This window comes from Mycteria americana, chromosome 1 (genome assembly GCF_035582795.1).
Source record: "Mycteria americana isolate JAX WOST 10 ecotype Jacksonville Zoo and Gardens chromosome 1, USCA_MyAme_1.0, whole genome shotgun sequence".
Lineage (NCBI taxonomy): Eukaryota > Metazoa > Chordata > Aves > Ciconiiformes > Ciconiidae > Mycteria > Mycteria americana.
Window position 1 is genome coordinate 121,318,126 of NC_134365.1, and position 23,988 is coordinate 121,342,113.

Here is a 23,988-nt window from a genome sequence, read left to right on the forward strand (position 1 = left end):
CTTTGTTCAAGGAAATAGATAAACATTGAGCAAGGTAGATAGTTTCCCTCCACAGCCCCACTGGCTGATTTTAATCTATCTTCACATTACTTATAATATTTTAATTTGTTTTGCATATTTTATTAATAGAAAGACATATTTTAGCTGAGGTCACCCCTCTAGGCTAAGTCAGGGGAGAATCTGTACATCTATCTTACTCTATTCAGCACGCAGAGGGCCATTATTTTCACAATTCTCTGTGTTAGTTCATAGTATAAAAATCTTACGAAGGAGAGAAATCTCCAGTTCTCCACTCCCTCCTTTCCCCATCCCCCAAAGAACTTCATAAAGATTTTATTGTAGTACAACCGAGGTGCATTCTCATTTCATGTTCTCATGAACTTCTGTAGTCACTTGGCTGATATTTGCTATGCATTCTCAGGATACTACATAACTAGGAAATCTGTTTCAGTTTATTAACAATCTTTTTATATTTCTAAACCCAGATACGGTGCAAAACATGAGTTGATTGCATAAAATATGGAAGGGCATTTAGAAAGATGTCAGGGTTTGGTAACTTTTTAAATTCACAACCAACTGGATTTTTAGGAGTCTTTAGTGGTTTGGGTAGTTACCTTAGTCTGCAATATACTTTCTCAAGAGAGGCACAAAAAGCTAATCATTTCTGAAAGATCATTCCAGACACCAAGTTCCTTATGTTTGTCTCCACACTTCAGTGTGTTTTTTTAAAAAAAAAAAAAAAAAAAAAAAAGTATTACATTACATAAACAGTGCATCATCTCAGCAGTATGGGGAGTATAAACGGTCACACACAGAAGTAGGTCCACTTTGCCAACTGGTATGTGGAATACCTAGTCTAAAAAAGGGAAAGATTTTTAACAAAGTGTGGCAAGGTATCCTTACCCTTTTTATTGCAGTTACATTTCTTTGAACATGAAGCATCTTAGATTTCAACCATTCCTTGTCTACATGTCCAGCAACTGCTCATAAATCTGTGCCTGAATTTGAATCCAAAATTAAATTTAGCTTTAAAAAGCACTGTATGTAGGCAGAAAATTAATTTATCCAATGTGCAGCAGTCCATTCTAAAAACAGGCTGCAGGGCCCAGGTCAGAATTCACCGACTAATGAAAAATATATCAGATGTTACCTTCTGTAGAGAAAAGAATGCTGTCAATAAGGTTAAAAATAAGATAAAAAGAAATCAACTAGCAATGAAAAGGAAAAATGGTCTTAACGTCAAGTTTTTTATATCAGTATCTCTGTTGTTTTTAGCACAGTGTTACGCTTAGGTATTAGGTTGCTAGAAGGCACATGCTATCATTCAGTCATGCAAAACAAATACAGGAAATGAGGCAATCGCATTTTTCCTTTATTGTCATATGCAAAAAAAAGTATCAAAAATTCTTAAAAGGATGGAACAATAAAAAAAAAAAAAAAGAGCAAATGCATACTGCTCTAAGCAGAACACATTTGGTTTGATTTCTCAGTTTTGATAAAGTACTACCATTTACAGGCCCTGACTACGTAACAGCCTTCGCAGCCACAGGACAAGGCTAGCTACAGAAGGCCCCACTGCATTGCCCTCAATGCAAACCAGAGCTGAGCGGAGGAACAAGGGGGACAACAGAGCAACGCTGTAAGGTGCATCCTGGCTTTTGCTTTTCTTACTCAGCTGCAACAGAACAGTCTGGAAGCAATCTTCCCAGCAGCTGCTCTCATCAACAAACTGTTTATTGTAAGAAAGTGGCTGGGTCAAAGGCTAAACGTCATCCAGAACTGAAAGCGTATCTTTAAAAAAACCTGAAGCCGTCCATGCATATGAAAAAAGCACATTACATATGAAAGAGAACCATATTCCATTCTGGAAGGCCAAAAGTCTACTTAAACAAAAACTCCTTATAAAATACTGCTTCAGCAAATTAATGTTGCACTAATTTACTGTGGCTTGTGCTGATTTTGAGACCTCTGCAAGGTTTCTAATAAAAACAGAAGTTATTTGAAATTCAATCTGTGTTTTACGGTAAAAAAACCCACAGTTGTATTAAAAAATATTCTAAAATATTTTATTAACATCTATTAACACTGCATAAGTTAGCTCCATATTCACACACAACAAAATGAGTACTCCTCTAATACATTACAAGTGCATCATCAACATATTACACAAGTTGAAAAAACAGGCTTAGGCTCAGTATTAGTTTTACCAAAAAAACCCCAAAATTGCAGGTTTTATAATGCAGGTAGCAGAGCAAGATGACACACTAAACACATGTGTATTAAATTGTTTGCAAGCACTTGCCAAGTCAGTTTCAAACCTTATTTGAAAACTTTTGAATGCAATAGCCCATGTTCAGATGTCAAAACCTCTTCCAGAATTCCCAGTTCTGTCAAGAATCACTAAAGGATTGAATTTAACCAGGTTTTAAGCCAAGCATACTTTAAAAAAAAATTGTAATCACATGTTACCATGTAACTACATTCTAGCACGTAAACACACATACACACAAAAAGAAAGGAACAAAGAATGTATGCATCAAAATCCCCTCATATTTAGCATAATTTAGTAACATCCATAATAAAATTTTAGTTTAAACTAAAGGACACTAAAAATTACAGGACGAAATCTCATTTAGTAGTTTGTAGCTCTTAAACTCAGAAATTAAACAGTATATGACCACCTATGCAAGGTAAACTGGTATCATAACATAGCACAGTAATTGGGGTACATTTGCTGCAACAGACTGTAAAGCTGACTTCGAGGGTAAAGGATCAATAAGAACAAGGTCTACCTTTGACATAACATCGCTACATAACACTTCACAAAAAAGAGCACTGCAATGAAAGGGCTGATAAATCAGAGGACTAGTAGGTGTTGATTTATCCTACCAGAATAAGGTGTGATAAATTACGGTTTGACCATTTAATTCTTTGTGACACCTACTTTGTAACAAAACTGTTGTTATTTTTTGAAGAAAAGTGTACAGTAAATTGAGCATATGTGCAACTGTGTTAAAAATAAGTATAGGGAAACCAGGCAGAAGGGAAAAGACATTCCACTTTTGCACTAAAATCTGAACATTATGCATATTAATGTGCTTTTTTTAAAAAACAAAAAAACCCCACACACATGAAAAACCAAAGTCATGTTTAGAAGAATAAATTAAGATATAAATCTAACCCTAAATGCTGTATACATTTATTTTAAATTGCTCTCAAAAGTATTCTGTATTGACTAGAAAAAAAAAATACAGAAGAATTTTGTTCTCAGCTAATAGGGCAATAAATTCAATGCAATATATACAGCTGGTAAAACTGGCTCTGTTGAACAGCTATCACATAATAGTATTTTTATTTGGTACCAAAACTTTTTTTTTTTTAAACTGAGGATAAAATTGTTTGTTGAAAATCTTGGAATTAATAGTAGAATGAGTTAAGTAAATAAAACCTAAGAAAATATTTTTTCTTAGCGCTGATAATACCCAGTTCTTAGTTTAAGGTTTTCCATCAGGTTTGTTTTGCCTTTCACCAGGTTTATATACATAAAATGTGAGTGAATTTAGTGTTCATGACTATGAAATAGTAGGACAGGAGCCAAAGATTCTCCTCTTAGCACTGCAAACATGCATTAAACCTGAACGACAAGATTTCAGCTGTACCTCATTTTTGCTTCTTCTGAGCAAGAACTCCCAATTCTGTCACACTGTAGGGGTTTTTGAACTAAAGAAATGTCTGTGAAATATTAGGCTGAAACCACAACACATTTTCACATGTACCACAACTCAGAGATTACAATACAGTTACGTCCCTAAAGTTGCACAGCTAATGTTCAACATGATACATGTATTTTATAATCCTTTCTAAAACCTATTCAGGTTGACATAACAGTTTATAACTAAAAAAAGATACTAAAAGAAACATCTTAGAAAGGAAGAATTTCTTGGAAATTGTATGCTATAATGGCAAGAACATGCATGGTATGCTATTTATAATATACCTACTCCAAAGATAAAAAACAGTATTAAGATAGCAATTACTAACTTTCACTGTAACTAAGATCTCCTTGCTAATCCAGGATCCTAAAAAAAATCATTAGCATGACAGCATGGGATTATCTATTAAAAAAAAAAAAGGGAAACCAATGCTTTTTATTTAGCGGAGTCTATCAAAAAAGTTAAGCTTCATGCTTCGAAAATACGTCATATACAGCAATGTAAAATTTAGGTATCAAATCAAGAACTCTGAAGGAAGCCTCAATAATATTCCATTTATCACAAATTAATAAATTTTTGTTACAAAACATGGGGAAAATTCACACCCATGTACTATAACGCAAGTTGTAAGAGTGAATGATACAAACTACGTTTACAGTTATCCTAGCTGCATGTTTTCTAACACATTGTAATTCTTCTCTCCCTTTTTCAGCCCTTTCAGATTTAACACTTACTTTCTTCTGCTGGGATTGAAACCTTGTTCAGTACAAAAGAGGTAAAAATTTTTCCTCAGAGGAAAAGCAAGAAGATAGTAAGCAAATCATACACTACACTTTCCTGTAGCTGTAAGGGTCCTAATACACAGGCAGCTTCAAGAACTAACTTCAGAGCCAACCTCCTTAGAGAGCAGCCACCTGAAAGCATTTCTGCAATTGTCAAGGATAAATGGGAAAAAAACCCCAAATTTAATTTTTAAAGGTGGACATACAACATACTTAACCCTCACAGGGATAAGGCCGAACATTTATCTAGACAAACCCTTTAGCTAGTCCAGTGCTGAGCTGACTTTAGTCAAGTCACGTACACCACTAGCTTCTACTCCAAAAGACCACGTTTGGCATATAGAACTTACAGTATCACAGACAACGCAGCAGATGTCAAAGCTCATGACTGAAATTCAGGGTTTTAGGAATGACTTTGGGAAACAAGGCACTCAAAGAAACAAACAAGAACAGATTCGAGATTGAGGCAGTGTATGAGAAGTGCTCAACAGAAGCAAACACAGGCAGTCAGGAGCATTTTTGACAATAGCACATTCTTTATTCTGAAGGACTTTGGATTCCGTTGACTTGTCTCTGAGGATAACCACCTGTTTCTGCACTTAGGGATATTTATGCTCTGTTACTGTTAACAGAGTTGAGGGAAGACCTAGTCTGTCAAACAAAATTTTGCAATATTCATTAATGCAAATGGTAACACTTCATGTAGAATGTATCCCAAAGAGATTTCATTTAATAAAATCTAACCACAATGCTTGGAAACATGCTCTTGCGTTGTTTTAAGACTCAACTGAATAGCGCACCTGAAAAAGAAGATGGCTTCATTTTTTAGACTTTTCCCATTAAAATTCAGTATTAACCCAGGTGAGGAAATGTCTTGGGGGGCAGCGGTCTGGAGGGGACAACAAAAATACAACCTTATGGAAATATTTGTTGAAAACTATGTAAACAGCAAATGTTTGCTGCGTATGGACACTAATGTAGTCTACTGCAAAGGTTAGCAACTGCAGTGCAAGCCTCAAACTTCTGGCAAGGTATAAAAGCTTTTAAGTGGAGTAACAGTAGAGCTTAATGTAATTTTTCATTCCAGCTCAGCAGCCATGAGTGAAAGGGGATTCCGGCTCCCAAGGCATATGGCTGTACTGTGTATTTCCTAGCTCCTGACTGACCATAGAAAGTGGCAGAATTGAAACTTTTGAACCCTGCTGTAATACTAAAAAGAAAAATAGCGAAGGTCTGGGCAAGAGAGTCTTACAGAAATGAGGACTGAGACTACAACTTCCTACCCAGACTACACTAAAATCAAGAACCTGGCCAGAATGAAGCAAAAGCTTTGAAAGACTGAATACCAGCTCTGCACATATCCACTCAAAAGATGAACTTTTAACTGATTAAATATGAACCACCTTTGCTGAAGGCCCTTAATTAATAGTCTCAAACCAGAGGGCTAACTTCTAAAAACAAATTGTCTTGAGGGAAAAAGTTTCGGGGATTAATTCAATCAGTACTAAAATGTGAAAAAGGGTTTAAAATGCATTTCCAGAATAGTTCCACACAAACCAAGGAACTCATGCTACAGACAAAGTCTGTATACTCAGTCCATGACACTTAGTGATTAATTTATTCTTGGTTAAATAGGGACAATATGGATCTCCGTTTCTTGAACGTAATAGCCAGGTAAACAGGAGGCAGAGCAAAGCAATTATTATTTAATTTTGAGTTTAAAATTTGATGTGTACTTTCAGTTTGCCAAGGTACTGTTATTACACAAAATCAGGAACGCGATGGTGGCTGCAAAAGTTACATTCTACCACAAATTATCATATGCTTCTAAGAGAAAGAGACATCCTTGAACAGATGGAGAAATTGTTTTGTATGGAGCCATAAGGATAGCAATAATTGTAGTAAGGTTTATTGCAGTTCAAAAATGTCTAATTTGCTATTCCTGGACTGCTAATTGGAGACCATCATTAGACAGAATGGATCACATAGGAAAGAAAAAAGCTTGAAAATATTTAGAGAAGACCGAAGTGCACTCCCACCTCCGAAAGGAAATGGTTGCTGCAGAGATAACAAAAGCATATCCTTATCATTGAGAGCTATTCATACATAACACTTGACTGAAATATCAAATGAAACTTTGTGGCTTCCCAGATGTTGCCTATGGCTAAAACAGGTAGAAGGAAAAGCTTTCCATAATTGTAAGAGCTGATGAACTTCTCTTTCAAATGTCAAAATAACTAACGCTTAGTAGAAAGGGGCAGCTCTTGCCAAAAACCGCTGCTGCTCAAACGATATGAATACAAGGACAAAGCAGCAGCCATATCAATATAATATGCCCCTTTAAATCTGTACCTTTTCTCCAACAGTAGCCAGCAGCAGATGCACGAGACAGTAACACAGCAAGCATAAGGTAAGTATCTCCTCTTCTAGCAATCTACATCATAAGGATTTGTGAACCAAAGAGCATATGCCTCACAGCTCCAATGAAGTATTCTCCCATGAAAGACAAGTAATCTTTTGAACTCAGTTCAAAACATTCCTGGTATCAACTATTCTCATTTAAAATAATGACAGAAGTATTCTAAAGACAAAAGTACAACTTTAAATGTTTTCAGGTATTTCTAACAAAACCTCAGGAATTCAAACAAGCAGCTCAAATATTTATTGTAATTTGCAGCTCATACTGCTTATGGTCACTTTGGGAAAGTGCCCCTTTCTCTATAGGAAGCAAAAAATAAGAATATGCATTTGCTTTCAGCTACTGTATTTTCTTTTCTATCAGCTAATATATTGTACTAACATACCAACATGTAAAAAGCAGTCAAAAAATGGAAAACTAATTAGATAACTTTTATCTGTGCAGCTGCTATTCCTGTCAGGTAGCTGTGGTACATGAACTAATCGTAATACCAACAATTCCATTTTGGAAAGAGAAAAAGTATATCTTCCAGACCAGAAAAATGCATGGATAATTGGTTATTTCATGTAATGAGTTCTAAAGTCAAAACATGCCATAGGTAATTTTCTATTTAAATCTTGACAATTATGCATCAAAAGCCAATTATTTTTCATTATCTTGCAAAAGAATTTCAGAAATACCTCCGGGAATTAATTTCTGTTGATTTTGACTACATGGAAATGCTGAGAAATGCTCCCACAAAACAGTTATCTCCATCTTAAAATTCAGAGGATCTTAAGATGTTTTTCAATTCCTAAAAGTTGTCTTTATACAATAGGTAGAGAGCATCCAGGCACAGTTCTTTAAAGCGGAGGAGATAGTGATACGCTTTCTCCAACTGAATATTGCTCTTCCTTTAAAATAATTTTTATAATGAGAACAATGTAACTTTTTCTACTGAAGTTATGACCTCCTTCATCAGTTGAAACGTAAGTTACAAAGAAATGATGACCAATTACTTTGTTGCAAGTGTAACGTCAAAAAAGATACGACAAACAGAAAAAAGGGAACATGCATACTATTCAGTAATACACATTATCCATAATCTCCCTTCACATTTGGATCTTAGCAAACAAAAATCACCTTACCTTTATTTAGTTCTCTCTCTGAAGTTGCTAAAACAAGGTATTCACTTTATAGTAAGTCTATATTGAAGGGCAAGAAGCTGAGCAAAAATCTTGATGCGGGTTGTTTGTCTGAAGAACGTTTTGAGACTCAGCAGTCTGTGTACCCACTTCTGAAGACTTAAGTTATTAAATGATCTATTGTTCTGTCTTCAAATCTTAGTTTACACCATGTACAAAAATTGTAAATTTATTATGGCCACTACTACTCTTAAACTGCAGTAAGGATTCTTAGCATGTTAAAACAAGCAGGGACAGGCTGTACTAGTCTCCTCAATACTGATCCTGCTAAAGCTTGGCTTTAACAATTACTTTAATTATACATTTATTCAGTTTTTACAAATTCAGAAGGATATTTTGAAATGTTTTCTGAAGTAGTACTTAAAATATTTCTTAAATAAGTTCAACAGTACAATTTAGTACACACTTGAGAAACAATACACACCAGATAAGGGAAGTGATTCTCAATAAAGGAAGCTCTAAAAATCAAATGTTGTCGTGTATTTTACATGCTAGTGAAATGATCAGTCCAAAGTAACACAGATTTTATAGCTAATTTTTTTAGATATGCATTATGATAACTAGCAGCTGTAGGGAATGCTAGAAAATGCAGTAATACAAGTTGTTTTCTATATGGTCAAGTCTTGCTCCTTACCTCTGCCTCTTCAGCTGTTACCCCATTCCCCTCTCTCCTCCTCCCACACAGTGTCTGTCTTCTCTTTCATCTGGTATCAAACTAGATCCACTAACTCTTCCTCCTGAGGTTTTTTCCTCTCAAAAAAGTTCTTACCCTCATCAGTCAAGGAGCATGCTCCAATTTACACACTAGATAAGTAACTCTTAACTCAACTTTTCTCAGGGCTGGAGTTCTTCTCCAGGGCCAGTTGTCTTCTCTGGGCCTGTGTCACTTTCATAATTTCTACTATATCATGCATTTATTAAGGAAGGGGTAAAGAAAGAAGACTTGACTTGATTTCTGAAATTTGAGGTTGCCAATATGGCTAATAAAGTAAGAATATATACAGAGTTTTTAAAAATATACATATTAACACACATATACACATAGACTTCTACAAGTCTGTATATACAATTATATACAGATGTAGTGCCATACTTAAGTACTGAACTTCATCACCATTGTACATCCTCTAGTGTTTGCACAAGGGAATGCTGGCACAGATAAAACGGTGACCAGCTGAAATTCTTAAAATTAAATCATGTAATCCTGTGAAGCACAGCTCTGTATAATCTAACTGTAAGAATACAGGTTGCCCTGATGGAGTTAGCTACACAGCACTTTTACAGAGGATACTTTCACTGGCTGAAGAAAAATACGCATACCATGAAAACAGACAGAAAAAGATTTATTCTGATTTTTTTTCTTCTGAGAAAACCTTGCTTCAATATTCACGTAAATCCTTTGTAATTAATGTCACCACTACAATTGCCAAGTAATTGAGTACAGTGATTTACTAAACTGGAACACATTCCACTTGCTGTGAAGACCGACTAAAACCCAAATAAAAAAAGCTTTCACATAAAAGTTGTAGTAGAAACTACAGCAAACTTTCTGATTTAAACTAACAGCTGTTCTTTAATCAGCTTTTCACTATAAGAACTGCATAACGTCAGCCAGATAGTCACATGCCAAATTCCATTCCCACTGCACCTGGAATTTCAGGATTTCCTCAACATGTCAGAAACCCCAAATCATTTCTTAAAATGAACTGTCAAATTATAAATACAACAGAATCTCTAAGTCAGTCCCTTCCCTATCAATTGCTGACACAAGTCATACTTGATAATTTTTTTTGCAGTCTTGGTCTTCTTCATCGACAAACTCTGAGAATACTGGAATGTCTTTTAAATCGATGATAACTCTAATTAAACTCCCATCTGAATTTTCCAGAATAAATTCAACTTGATAAACTTAAATAATAAGCTTTGTGTTGTGGACAATTTTTTTTCTGATAACATTATTGTGTAACTGAATTGTCAAAGCATCGTTAAAAGTCAAAGAAATATATTCAGAAGACCTCAATGTGGTAAAAGCACTATTTCAAAAAAAGCTAAAGTTTGTAGTTTTATCTTTTTGAAGAGCAATGTAAGGAGACACTTCTATTTCCTCTTGGTTATATATTTTTATTCAACTTTTCCTTTTAATTAAAATATATAGTCTTATACCATCTAGACATAATTTGTTTAAAAGTAAAGATACAAAAGAAGCACTAATTAAACTGTTAGATAACCATTATAATGATTTCTCATTGTGGAAATGTATCGTCATTTCTGAGCAATGGTAACATGATAGCATCTCACAGGACTCCAGCTGATGCCAAGCCTGTTCTCATTTTCCCAGTCTCACTTACATAAATTAGCCACAGGCCCCACTGACAGTCAGAGAATCTCAAGTTTTTTATGTTTGGAAATACTCCACTTTTGTCAGATCTTTACCAGTGAGGTCATAGTAAACGAATCGATGCCAAATTGCCACGGATCTCCAGAGCGTTTGTCACAAGTTATGGATTCTTGCTATCTAAAATCACCCATCTGCTCAAAGGCAGTACCCTGAACCCTGACTGCAAAAGGTTTATCAGTTACAACTTTTGAGCGCTGAAACAAAATCCAAGACCAGTAATTTTAATTACAGCCTTCACATTAAGATAGAATGTGTGCCTGTGTTAGACACAGAGCCAACATGAATTTGGATTAGTCTGCCACTGTGGATTTTACTTTTATTTAGATTCCTATTACAAACTCCAAGATAAACTGAAACTAAGAAAACTCAGCCTCACACACTGGCTAGCAACGCTCTCTGCTGAGTGACCTATACTCAAGAAAGGGTATCCAACCCTAACGCTATTCTCTATCATTTCAGGAGTGAGAAGTTAGCAGAAGACATGAACATCAAGCTCACAAATGTTTTCAGTATGTATTACATAAGCAATTCTGAAAGGATAATAAAATTTTCCATTCTCTACAGTACAGAAAGAACATGCCTACTGAAGAAAGTGGTTGTGAAGTATCATGCACACTGACTAGAAGCAAGCCTTGAAACATGATAGAATACACTTCAATGAGTTGCACTTTGGTCAGATGCCAGCACATAATAATTTCATATCAGAGCTAGCTCTACAATAAGATTAAACGCTACTCAGTACAAAAGGCATTAACTTTTAGTTCTCACAGCAGCATAAAGACCCTTTTTATGGAGATTGCTATAAACAAGATATTTTCTTTCATTCCTCAAAGCTTCTTGCATTTTCCAAATGATCAAAAACATTTATTGAATCAATACATAGTCAAAAAGTTGTTTACAAACCATAATGCAACATAAGTATGCTATTCATTATTATGTGCCTACAAATGTGATTCATGGTTGTTTAACATAAACAGCATGCTTGCTGCTATCATGCAAGAAGGAAAACAGGTTTTTAACTAGAGAAGTGTAAAATAACAGAATGTTTGCCAGATTGCTCTTTCCCCCCTCCCCCAAATATATGGTAAATATTCCCTGAAGATAAACGACAGAAAAGCAAAAGGTAGCTTTAGCAACCACCTGGAATTACTTGGCTCCACATTTGGAGTCTCCTTCATCTCCCATCAAGATTTCTTAATTGAAAATGTTTTACTGTATTTTGACACTACGTACCATCGATTCCTGTGGAATTTAAAATGCCATTTTAAAATTGAGGAAATATTATACAGGGCAGTAGCTGCAAACATGCAAAGATATTTTAATGCAAATCTATATACAACACACTACACATAAAATGTTTTCCATCCCTTCCTTATTTTTTGCTTTACTGTGTTCTCTAAATCCAGCTCATAAGTGACCCCTAGTGGTAAGACACCTTCCCTCACTAAAGGAGTTGTATAAAAAGCCGCAACTGCATCCAGCTTTTGAGAGCAATAGAGGTTCACGGTGATTTTAATGTAATGCCAACACTGTCCTAGCTCAGCTGGGCAGGGACGCTGATCAATACTGGAGTCTCATAGTGTTGGTGAATGCACTGAAAATACCTGCAGCATGCCAGCCTTTCTTCAATAAACAGCTCCAGGGAGAAGTCTGAAGAAACTTTTATGAGTGAACAAATGAAGAGATAACTTAGCCTTCTAGTACTTACAGGAGCCAGCATGAACAAAGCTCAACTGTGAGTCAGATCCTGAGCCTGGACTACTGAGTTAGCACGCAGGAAAAACAACCTCTATTGAATACTAAAATCTTGTCTCAAAAGTTAGTAAAAAACCTTACACTTTCATAGTCATTTTGCACTATAAGATTGGTTAAAAAAGCAGCCTCTGAGCAGAGAGCCAGGAAAGCCTAGTTTCCTGTAACTGTGTCTCATAGTTTAACTGCAATGGCCCTCATCATCTCTTTCTCCATGCCTTCTACACACAGTCACTATTACTATTTCTGATATCTCCCACACCTTCACTTCTCTCTCTCCTCTCAACAGGGCCACCTAAATGTTTCTCAGCAGCATAGGCAAAAGGTTTTTTTAAGAACAAAACAATTTTTCAAGGCAAGATGTCAATTTAACAACCCTCACTGATCCAAGCAAGCTCTTTGTATCTGAAGAGAACCAAGAAAAGACACACTTTTCAGCCTCTGGAGAGGGAGGATGGCTCCTGTTTCTAGGCAGTGAGACCAGCAAGGCTCCAGTCAACAGCAGAGACCTGAAAATTCAGAAAGCATTGCCCTTCCCTGCACTACTCCCTTATTTGGGGGTGGGGAAGTGTTATGAGAGGAAGGAGCCAGTTCAGTATCGCATTGATGTTCTTTCTGCGAGAGCAGTGTGCTGCTTCCCTTGTCACACTCTCATCACCTCTTTCAGCTATGCAGAAGAACATAAGTGTCAGGCAGCAGATCTATAGCTATCTGTTACTGTTCATGTTATTGCAGCTCCCCATAAGATCACCTATGCAGTTACACATAAAGCTGGTATCACTCCACATCATCTACCCTGTACCTCCAAGCTCAGCCCCCCCATGACACCCCTTTCCTCCCTTCACAGCAACACGCTCAGTCCCTCACAAGTTCCTGCCTCTTTACTACCACTTGCCCTGCCAGCTGGGAGGGGAGCAGAAGAGGGTGGGTGTTTCTGTCAGAGCAGTGTTTAAGCAGACTGGCAGTCCCACTAGCATCTCTTTTATTGCCCGGCAAGACTGATAGGCTGCCTTGGCATACAGCTAGCTCTGAAAAGCATCCTGCCCTGGACTGTGTGTTATAAAATTTGCTAGAGAAACTCAGCTTCTTTTAAGCTTTTACCTCTACCAAATAGTTGGAACCCAAAAGTTTAAAAATTTTACTAACGAACTGGCAGATCTATTAGGAAATTACACTAATAAAGGTATGCAGAATAACAGAAGACTGAGGAGAAAGAAGGCACACTAAAATATACAGTGCTTATTACCCCTCCATCTACTATACAACTGTATGACAAGTTTTACAAAACTGTTCACTGAGGTACAACAGGAAATATCACTGAGAAACAAGAACCAGTATTTTGGTGCCCATGTGCAGATTTCCTTCTCTTCCCCTTTCTATCCATCCCCACTCATGCTGCACCTACCTTCACGTCCCATAGTTCATCCTCCGTCTGTAAGCTAGATAGGGCAAGGACACAAAACAGAGGAGCATCCCTCCTCTCAGTTACTCTATTAAGTTACCAAAGATTAAGAAATTACCCTGTGCTTGGTAAACCACAGTACCTGACCATAACCATTCTCTTAGCCATTCACAAGGGTGCAGTAAAAACACATCATCTTAAATCTCTACAATTTATTCTGCCATGTCATTGAGTTCTCTCTTCTTATACCCAGCACTATGATGGAGCTGGTCGGTGCCCAAAAAGCCCTACACAGCCTAAGCACTTCTGAGACTAGCCTTTTTCCATGCTGAACCTGCAGAGGATTTAGCTGGCAAACTTCTCGCCTCTGGAAGTGGGCACAAACCAGGAATCTGCAGGGGCTCACACCTCAGTCAGGGTGGCATTAGCTCTCAGAAGAATGGCTTTCTGCTTTCCTCCGACCAAGAGAGGTCTGAACTGTCAAAGCAGGAGACGGTCCCTACGTACCTTCATTATCTTGAGTGCAAGAAGGGGTTGGGGAGGTGGGGATGATCTGCTGACTGTCAAATAACCATCCCCTCTTAGAGGGCCATTCAGAACCACACACTTAAACACCAGCAAACAGTAGGGACTGCTATTAGAATCCAGACATTGATACACAGAGCTTTTCAATGAATGACAACAACACTGAAATAGTTTTGGTTTACGATCGGCGTGACCCCTCTGGGTTTGCAAGTTTTGTTATAAAGAAACAAAAAGTTAATTTGAGGAGGGGAGAGGGAAGAATACAAAACAAACCCACCCTCCCTGCATACACATGCAACTCAAAGCCTTGCAAGCCAACAAATAAATTTGAATTTATTATGGGAAAAAAACCCTAAACACATGGAGTTAAATTACAAATATTTTTTAATTGATAGTACTTTGTTATCAGTCCTTGGGTTAAGTTTTACAGATAAATTCTTCAGAAAGCCACTTATGAGAAAAAGCATACTACCTGTCAGAACGCAAATGGTTTGCCAAATGCACTGCATTGCCTAACCAGCCTAGTAGAAACACAGCTTTTAACAGCAAAAAGAGTTCCACACATGGCATACATTAAATCCATTTCCCAAAAAGAATAAGCTGTTCCAGCAAATACACATTTTTACTGGTATAGATGCATTTACATTGCTGTATCTACTTTTTTTTTTTCCTGAAGCAACTTTGCCATAAAAGACATTTTCATTCCTAGCCAAGAGACAGACGGGCAAAGCTTTCAAGTTACAGACAAAGATTTCTGGCAATAATGCACTGTTCATTTGAAATAATACCTATAATAGGTCAACAAAAGTAAAAAAATGTTAGACACAATCTATTTATCAGTGATCAACAGAACCCTTTCAGATCTCTCACGTGGTATGCTTTTCATTCAACATTTTTCTCAGCTCTCAGATTACTTCTGAGCAGAGCAAAGAGCAAATTTCCTTTCTGGAATAAGTACTTCCAAAGGGCTCTTGCTTTTTGTCCTACTGGCTAAAAAGGCAGGGACAATGCTTATGCTTTGAGGATGACAGGAGAAAATAAGCAAGTCTCCTATTTTGTAGATTATACATTTTTGGTTCACTTTTAAGCATGAAAACTTGGATAGCAATAAAAATAAGGCTTTGGAGTTTCAGTATAACTATCCCTGATTTTAGCACTGGAAATTTTTAAAAAACTCTGAAGTTTCACAGTTCAATCTCAAGTTCTACAATACACATTAATATGCATGGAAATATTTCAGAAACAATTGTCTCAAAATGTACCCTGAAATCTAGGTTCATTATAGTGTTAGCTGAGAGTTCAAATTTCCCATCCTCAAAGAAAGATTTATTCAGGATAAAGTAACTCCATACTCTCTTTGCTGACATAATGGACTTGGAATTTAAAAACAGCCGATGCCATTGCAGAATCAAAACTGCAGCTCAAGACATGTAAATTTGGTCTGACTGAATTCTGACTGTGCTGTAGTGTACCGAGTTATTCAAATACACAAAGTTGTCTTCACACTGCATTACCCTTGTAAGCGCATTATTCTGTATTTCAAAGTGTCCTCTAAAGGAAGAGTTTGAAATTCAAGAGGTACATTCAATTGTACTTTTTAATTATTCTTTCTGCCTCCAAGAAACAAGAGTTAAAACCCCCAACTTCAAGCTTCAACCAATATGTTTGTATTGACTGTTTATGATTCTGGAAGAACATACTGTTTAAAAGATGGTTACTAGCTGAGCCAAAGTAATGAAGACTGCTTACATTTCATCATTTGGCCACCATCCATTTGGAAGATATTGAAAAAAGTGACTCGGCCTAACACAGCCTGAGGAGTTAGTATTCAAGTTTGAGAGGCTTCAGATCAGCAAATGTGTGGGTGTAATATACTTCCTAATGGAAATAATCACTATTCTGACAAATCTCTCTCATTCTTCAAGAGAATTCTTGTTTTGAAACCTAGAAGATGTTATGCTGAAACTTATGGCAATAAAATATAATCCTAGCATTTATGTCTGAAAAAGTATCCTTTAAGATGGCAATGTGAAAGAGTAAATATTTCAGCATTTAAAGGCAAAGCTGCAGAAAAAATCAAATCTCTATGCTTGAAGCTGCCACTGAACATATGGGTGCCAGACAACAGGCTTACACTGATCACCATTTGTTTCAACACTTTGAGTTCACCCTGCACCACAGCTACACAAAATTTTCTTTTTACAGAATGTGTAAGTCTACAATTTGCTTAACTGTTTTATACCAGATCAAGGAAAGAGGAAAAGCAAAAAGGTGCTGTGTTTCAGTATCAATACTTGTCTCTAAAATTACATTCAACACCAATACGTTGTGCAGATTTAACTAAACTTTTAACCAGCAAGTAACCTGCCTTTCATACTATATTGCTTTGTATATTGTAGCACTGTATCAATATAATATGTATTTTTCTCAGTTAACCGAATTTAAAAATGTCCATATGAGTGTATCTGAAGCAAACCATACTTGCAAGCCTTAGTGCAAAAAGTCTTGTGATGAGAGAGTTGCCTCAAGTGCTGTTACTTTCCAGGCCCCATACCTTATGCTCTATTTACAAGAAAGGAGATCAGGAATAAAAAGTGCACACTGTCACAGCAATCATTCAACACCAACAGCAGTAAGCACTAGCTGAGGATTGACTAGCATAACTCTACATGGCAAGATCTAGACCTCTTAACAGATGGACATTATCATCCATTACTCAGATGCTAGAGCTTTTATTTGATTTCAAAGCCATAATATTACCAGAATTTCAATCTCAGACTGGTAGAGCCTGTGGACATTTTAAGAAAAAGCCAGGTAAACAAAAGAAACACAGAAGGGAAAAAAAGAAAAAAAGAAGAAGAAAAAAAAAAAAAAAGAGTAAAACTGAAAATCCCCAAGATATGGGAATCAATCACAGCAGTAACATTATTTAAGAACTGCAATACACACAAAAATTTAATAAATCATATTTTCTAGTTTGACATCTCAATCTGACATTTTAACTTTCTACTGACAAGTAACCTAAATATTGTTACCCCAACAGTGGTAACAATGTGATCTAATTTCCACTGCTTAGAAAGATATTCAACAGCTAAAATGAGATTCACTGCTTATTTAGTACAGCCTCCAACTCACCCTATCTCCAACTTGAATATAGCACAGCTGGAAATCTCTGCCTTTTTTAGAACAGTATCAGCAGTATAAATCTAGTCTGGCTAAGCCATATGCAGTCAATATATCACTTTTTTAAAAGCTTGACCATCCCGTTCCTAATGTATTTTTCTTAAGTGATAAAATTTAATTGCGTAATTTTCAACATAACTACTGTCAAGGTTTAGATATTTCTTCCCAAGTCTCCTACATTCCACCCTAAACTAAAATTTTCTTTTCATATGCCAAAGGCAAAAAGTACATTACAAAGTTCGTAACTCCTCATAAAATATTAACATCTGCCTTTCCAAGTCTTTTTTCAAAGAAAAGGACACTACATTCAAATTTAATTATATGTAAGTTAATTATACCTTTGCTTGTTTTTTCTTACATCAAACCAAGCCCCCAGTTTTTATTACATATAAACTTAAAAAAAAAGTAATAGATAACGTAAATGAAATCCTGGACACTTAAAGTCAAAATTCAACTCTTCTCCCCAGAATTAGCTTTTTTTTTTTGAGGAATTAAAGAAATTGTCTCCCCAAATTCTAAAATTACACTGATTTTCAGAAAGCTAATGCCAGTTCTGCTCATATTTTATTGGCTTTTTTTAATCCATGTAGTAAGACTGTGATTTTAAGATACATGATAACCATATAAACTGGAAACTAAAACTTCAAAATGTGAATCCTAAGGAGGAAAAAAAAAATTTCCAATCCACCCCTCAGAAGCAGCTAAAAATTACATTGCAAAAGGCACTGTCCAAGACCCAGAGAGCGACAGGAAGATTTGAAAGTCTTAACAATCAAATTTATACCAATCAGCATAATAGATTTGATGGGATTATTAACAGCATGGCAACAATGATGCAAAAAGACACAGATTGTTCAGGAATTGTAGGGAGAGGAAAAGACAAGAGAAGCTATTTATTCATATAATAAAGTGGAGAAAGTTTTATTTGATGTCCACCATGTAGTAGAAAATAGGTCTGATGAAAGTTCTGAAGTGATAAAGGAGGAAAGGGGGTGGGGAAGAGAACCCAAGGAAATCACACTGAACAGGGTACAGGTCTACTGTAAATTGAAACTTACAGATCAGAAAGAAAAAACTAACCAAACTAGCACTTTAAATTTAAAGAATTTAAAAACAACACAACAACAAAATCTACTTTTTTTTCTTAATGGAGTAGAAAATGCAGAGCAAAATCAATTATTATTTCTTCCATGTAAGCAAAAGGAGCTTGTAGTTTCTAAAATTAATTAGAAAAATTTGACAAGGTTAGGTCTACCAGTGGTTTTTAAAACATAATGGTACAGATGCAACCTCCATTTTGGGGGTGAGAAATCATTAGTGAACTGCCAACTCTTAGAAACAAGGAGAAGAACATTTACCATTCTTCCATTTTTGGAACTGCTAACAGGACATTGAGCTTGCTTGATCATTAGTTGACTCATTATGACATTTCTTATTACAGGGAAGCATAAGAAAATCATCTGAAAGTCACTGGCTGTCAATGAGCACTACTTGGATAATCTCTCAGGGAAGGAATATACTATCCAATACATCCCAGTGACCTGTACTGGACAAGCTCTCCATACAAATAGTGATAAAAAAAGGAAGTTCAAGAGTACTAGAGCTTGCAAGATGGTTTCCGCTACTTCCAGTACTATTGACTCACTCTGATCTTAAAAAAGTTTAAGTATTTCCTCAAATTATTCACCTGTCAGGTACATTTCTGGTATCTCCTTGCTTGCTAGGAAAGCAAGACGACCTATGTAGAACATGATGTATGGAGAAAAATAAATAACTTGTTAGAAAGCTGAACTATTACATACTCCTTATTTATTTTAATATGCTATCTCATCATTATTAACTGTAGTGTTTACACATAAATTGCAACTTCTTTCACACAATATTCTGGAAGCATGTCATGGCTAAAGCGGAAAACATTGAAACTGTGCCTATGCATACAAGCACAGAAAAACTACCATTTTAAAAAAAAGTTGTGGAAAACCAACATTTAAAAAACTAATTTTAGTATAAACTTTAACTATACAGTATACATTGCAAAAGTATCTTTAATAGATGGCCTGCAACCTGTAATATGCCACTAGATGGCAAGTTTGGATAGAAATTGGCTAACTTTTTTTATTCACGGCATGTTTGAAAATTGCAAGTGCATAGGAAAGAAACAATCATGAAAAAAGAGTGAAGGAGGAGAACAAAAAAGGGAAGAGTTCAATAAACTACAAATAAACTACAAGAGCACATTTAATGTTAGTCAAAAAGGCTAAATGGGTTTTAGTTTTGTTTCCACATCTGCCACATACATAGATAATAAATTCTTATGAATTTACTGCTCACAGACAGGGAAGAACTTGTTTCTTATTTGGTCACAGACAGCAGCATTGGCTGTAGCAACCATGAGAATCCAAGATCTGGAGGAAGGCTGAGAGGGGAAGCAGCAGAGTTCGGTCTTGGGAAAGCAGACTTCAGCTTATGCAAGGAATTGCTAGTTAGGATTCCTTGGAAAGCAACCACAAAGGGGTTAGGGGTATACAATGCATCTATATGAATAAACTCAGCTTCCTCATCCTCTTCTGTTTGGCAAACAGGAGGCTAAGGAGTGATTTAATAACAACGTGTAACTACTTAAGAGAGTTAAAAGAATGACAGAGCCAAATGCTTCTTCGTAGAGCCAGATAATGTAATAAAGCATCAACAGCCATAAACTGCAGCTTGAGACGTTCAGGCTGGACATCAGGGAAAAAAAAAAAAAAAAAAAAAAAAAAAATCGCTAGAATGGTACAGCAGCACTGGAACAGGTTGCACAGACAGGTTGTAGCATGCACCCTTGGAGGTTTTCAAGATTCAACCAAAGGGCATGGCTGACCTGATCTAGTGTTGGTAACAGTCCTGCTTCAAGCAGAAGGCTGAATAGAAGCACTTCCAATAGTATTTTCACAATTTTAAAGTGGAGATGGATCTGGCAGTTTGGCACACATGAAAGGGTAATAAAAAAAAGCTCTCTGTATTTTGCCTAATTTTGATCAATCGTTACATCCAATCCAAGTTGCTATGTGAGGGCATTACTTAATGCACTGGTAGAAAGTTTTGGCAGTACCTTCAGAGACATAGAAAACAAATGCAGATTCGAATTTACAGATTCACCTATTAATAGTATTTTAGTCAGTTTGTCTGGATCTGCTACTGACTTACCTGCCATACAATGAAGTAACATATCACATATTCCCAATCTATAAGTTGTGCGATGCTTATCATACCCACCTTATGGATTAATGAACAGTGTTTTGAAAAGTACAATCTAAATCTAAAATATCACCCAAGTTATTTAAAAATATTCAGCTGTAATATGTCACTTTTTTCATTGATTGATCCTGTAGCCAAAAAAGGATGTTATATATGATACTGCTGAAAACAGGCATCCAAGGAGGAGCTTCTATAGTTGAGTTCCTCTAAAGACAGACATCTCATTTCTGTGCTAATGTAAGGGTGGTACAGAAAAGAAGCAGGAATCAGACAAGTGTGCTAAGAGCAAGTAGCAACAGCACTATATGGGCTGGAAACAACAACAACCTCAAAGAGCCTGTATTGTTTTTTAATCACTTACTACTTAACCCCTTCAGATCAATATAATATGGTTCTCATGTATCTGAAGTCATGTTTAAAAAAAAAAAAAGTTAAAATTACTGTTTTATATGTTCTTCACAATTCTTCATAGCAATGTCTCAAATTCAGAAGTCCAGAATAGTCAGCTATTTGAATTACAAGACGCTATTCTATTTCCAGGAAATATTACAGCATCCTCAGGAATAAAGCTCTTCATGTCACATGTTCTTCCCTACTCACTCAGGTCTTTCAGTTTTGGTCTGCCACACTTTTCTCCATAATTTGGGTTTGATCTTTTGTTGCCAGCCTATACAGAACTTTCTACCTTGTTTTAAAAGAAAAACAAATCCTGTCTTTTATATCAGTTCTTTCTGTACCTTACCACAGCTTTGTGTTTTGATATTGCAGAAGGACCCAAATAAGCATAAAAGTTCTTAACAGAAATGTAGCAAATATATCTGAAAAGTTAACCCTGTGCAATTTCCCCATGGTTAAATTCAAAACTACTACTAGCAGGTAACCAAATAGTGACAGAGTAAAAATAAAAACTTTTTGCTTACCTGTAATACATACGTAAACCTCTCCAAACAAAAATACCATGTAAGAAACAAGGTGTATTTAAGTGAACACTGAATTTGCCTTGCAGGGTAAATCTCAAACAACTGAAATGTAAGCAGAAGCCTTACCTCATCAGAAGAGAGAAGGTAAATAGGTGTTAACATAGGAGTTTCACTTAATTCACAACTCAGGCCAAGTGATATCAGGATCTCCTTGAGAACTTCGTATCTCTTGGTATTGCTTATCTTAAGCAAATTAAAATCCTCTTCAGTTTGGACATCCATAGAATTGATATCCAGTTCCAAGTGTGCCTGGCAGGATATGTGCAAAGGGAATAAAAAAAAAATTATTTTGTTGGCATCACACATTTTAGCATGGCAGAGAGAGATAAGCACAACAGTTCCAAATGCAGCTTTGTCCTGACTGTGGTTGCTGAACTATCCAGTTTTACTACTGCAATTTAAAAGTTTCTCATGTCTTCATCACATCTACACAAGTAGGGCTTTATTATCCTAATAAACTAGGGAATACCTATATATTTATAGTTTCCGATTCAGGGATCACAGTTGCCAGTACACTACAATTTTCTCCGAAACCTACACAAGATATCCCTTCTTAATAAACTGGTCTTCTCCTGGAGGAGTTGTTTAAACTTGTATTTACTAACTTAAACTTCTCCTTCTGCTTTTCATGTCTGCTAGCAACCCAGAACCAACAGCAATATTGGTCATATTCTGGCTTGTACAAGAGGAGAATTACATTAAAATTGAAAGAGCTTTATCAGAGGTTGCACAAGATATGTAGAACTCGGGCTGAGCGAGTCCTTACTGTGTCACCTGAATTAAGTTGCAATCAGTGCAGATAAATAAATGCTTCTGTCTGAAAGAGAACTAAGAACCCCAGAACATCACCTTGTAGACAGTCACTTCTCAAGGCTGAAGCAGATGCTTAAAAGTAGAAATGTAACGCAGGGGAAAAAAAAAAAAAAGATCCCTTCTAGATCTCCTTTTTACTTTGGTTTTTTTTTGTGGGTTTTTGTGTGTTTGGTGTTTTTTGTGGTTTTTTGTTAGTTGTGTTTGTTTTTTAAATAAGTGTTCCAAGACATTTAGAAGCCTTTGTACCCTACTATATGTGTATTCATTTAATGAAAATCACAAGCTATTATCTTTGTTCATTTCTCCAATTTTGCACATTTTAATGATGTTCTTCATCTTTCATATATGATCTACTTTATTGAAACTCAGGGAAATATGCTGAAAGGGGCGGGGATGGACAGAAGAATACAGAAAAAAGGGAAACAACAAGTCTGTGACAGAATATTTAATGGCTGATGTCACTGTCAGTCCCCTGAAGAGAAAACAATAAGGCCTTTCAAATCCAGACTGGAAGTCATTTAAAATTATAAAATGACACACTAATCCTTTTAATCTGATTTTTGAAGCTATACTGTAATGCCCTTTTTCTGGGGAAAACCTCTGCAGTATTAAATTTTACTACAGCAGAAGGGTCAATTTAAACGGTACAGCAAAGCAGGTTTTACCATGGAACTTGCAGAAACGGATAGCAACAGTATCTAATCAATTTTATAGTACAAGCATACAGCACATGGGTGGCAAAGCTTCCTACATAAAGCTATAAACATGCTACTATGTCTAACAGAGTTTCCAAAAAGCTAGCAGATTTAATCTGATAAACTGAAAGAGACAAAAACACTTCTAAGAAACCCGATGAATATTTCTGAATTACGTAATTGCTAAAAGAGTGTATGCTACCTGATACGTGAGCAGTTAAATTTGAGTGCTCTGGGCTCCTGAGAAAGTTCTCCTGTAACTAAAATGTTGGTAAAAATAGGTTCTAGAATCTTTCATAAAGTTTGTTCAGCTATGTCTCCATTATATTCCTCATCTACTTAAATACTGGTAAATATCTTGCTCTGCTTCTCTCAATGTGCTGCTTGAAAGCAAAGACAGAGTAAGGGAAGTGATATAATTGTGAACAGCCATGCTAAAAAGAAAATGTTTACCTCTGCTCCTACTGAGGCTAACTCAAAACATGCAAGTTGCCTTCAGGCTCACTTTAAAAGTTTTACTACGAAATAGCTGAAATCTCTCTAGATTTAATAGCACAGGTTATACATCCAGGTAGACGCATACTTCCGGGCCATATACTTACTTTCTAAACTTAATGGTACCTCTTATCAGCCTTTCTATCACTAAAACCTTTAGCCAGATATCTGTGAATATTTAAATAATCAGTGACCAATATTTACCTTTAACACAGCCATGGAAGCTCCCTCACCCATTATCCAGGAAGACAGAGTAACAATAACAAAAAAGATTATGAACACTTGAACTTATCTGTTGTTTAACTTTTTGAGGGGGTGTGGGTTTTGTTTGGTTGTTGGGTTTTTTTTAACAGAGATCACAATGTATGTGACATGTGTATAATGTACACACATATGTGTAATGTGATGTA

The 23,988-nt window shown here is 36.1% G+C and overlaps 1 protein-coding gene across 2 annotated transcripts in view; it reads right to left on the minus strand.

The window, feature by feature from the left end:
* Positions 1 to 23,988, minus strand: part of HLCS (holocarboxylase synthetase) — a 126,659-nt gene that overhangs the window by 87,869 nt on the left and 14,802 nt on the right. For both annotated transcript variants that reach the window (XM_075518477.1, XM_075518478.1), the window contains exon 5: positions 21,642 to 21,824. In XM_075518477.1, coding sequence (XP_075374592.1) covers positions 21,642 to 21,824 — 183 coding nt within the window. The remainder of the gene's footprint in view (positions 1 to 21,641; positions 21,825 to 23,988) is intronic.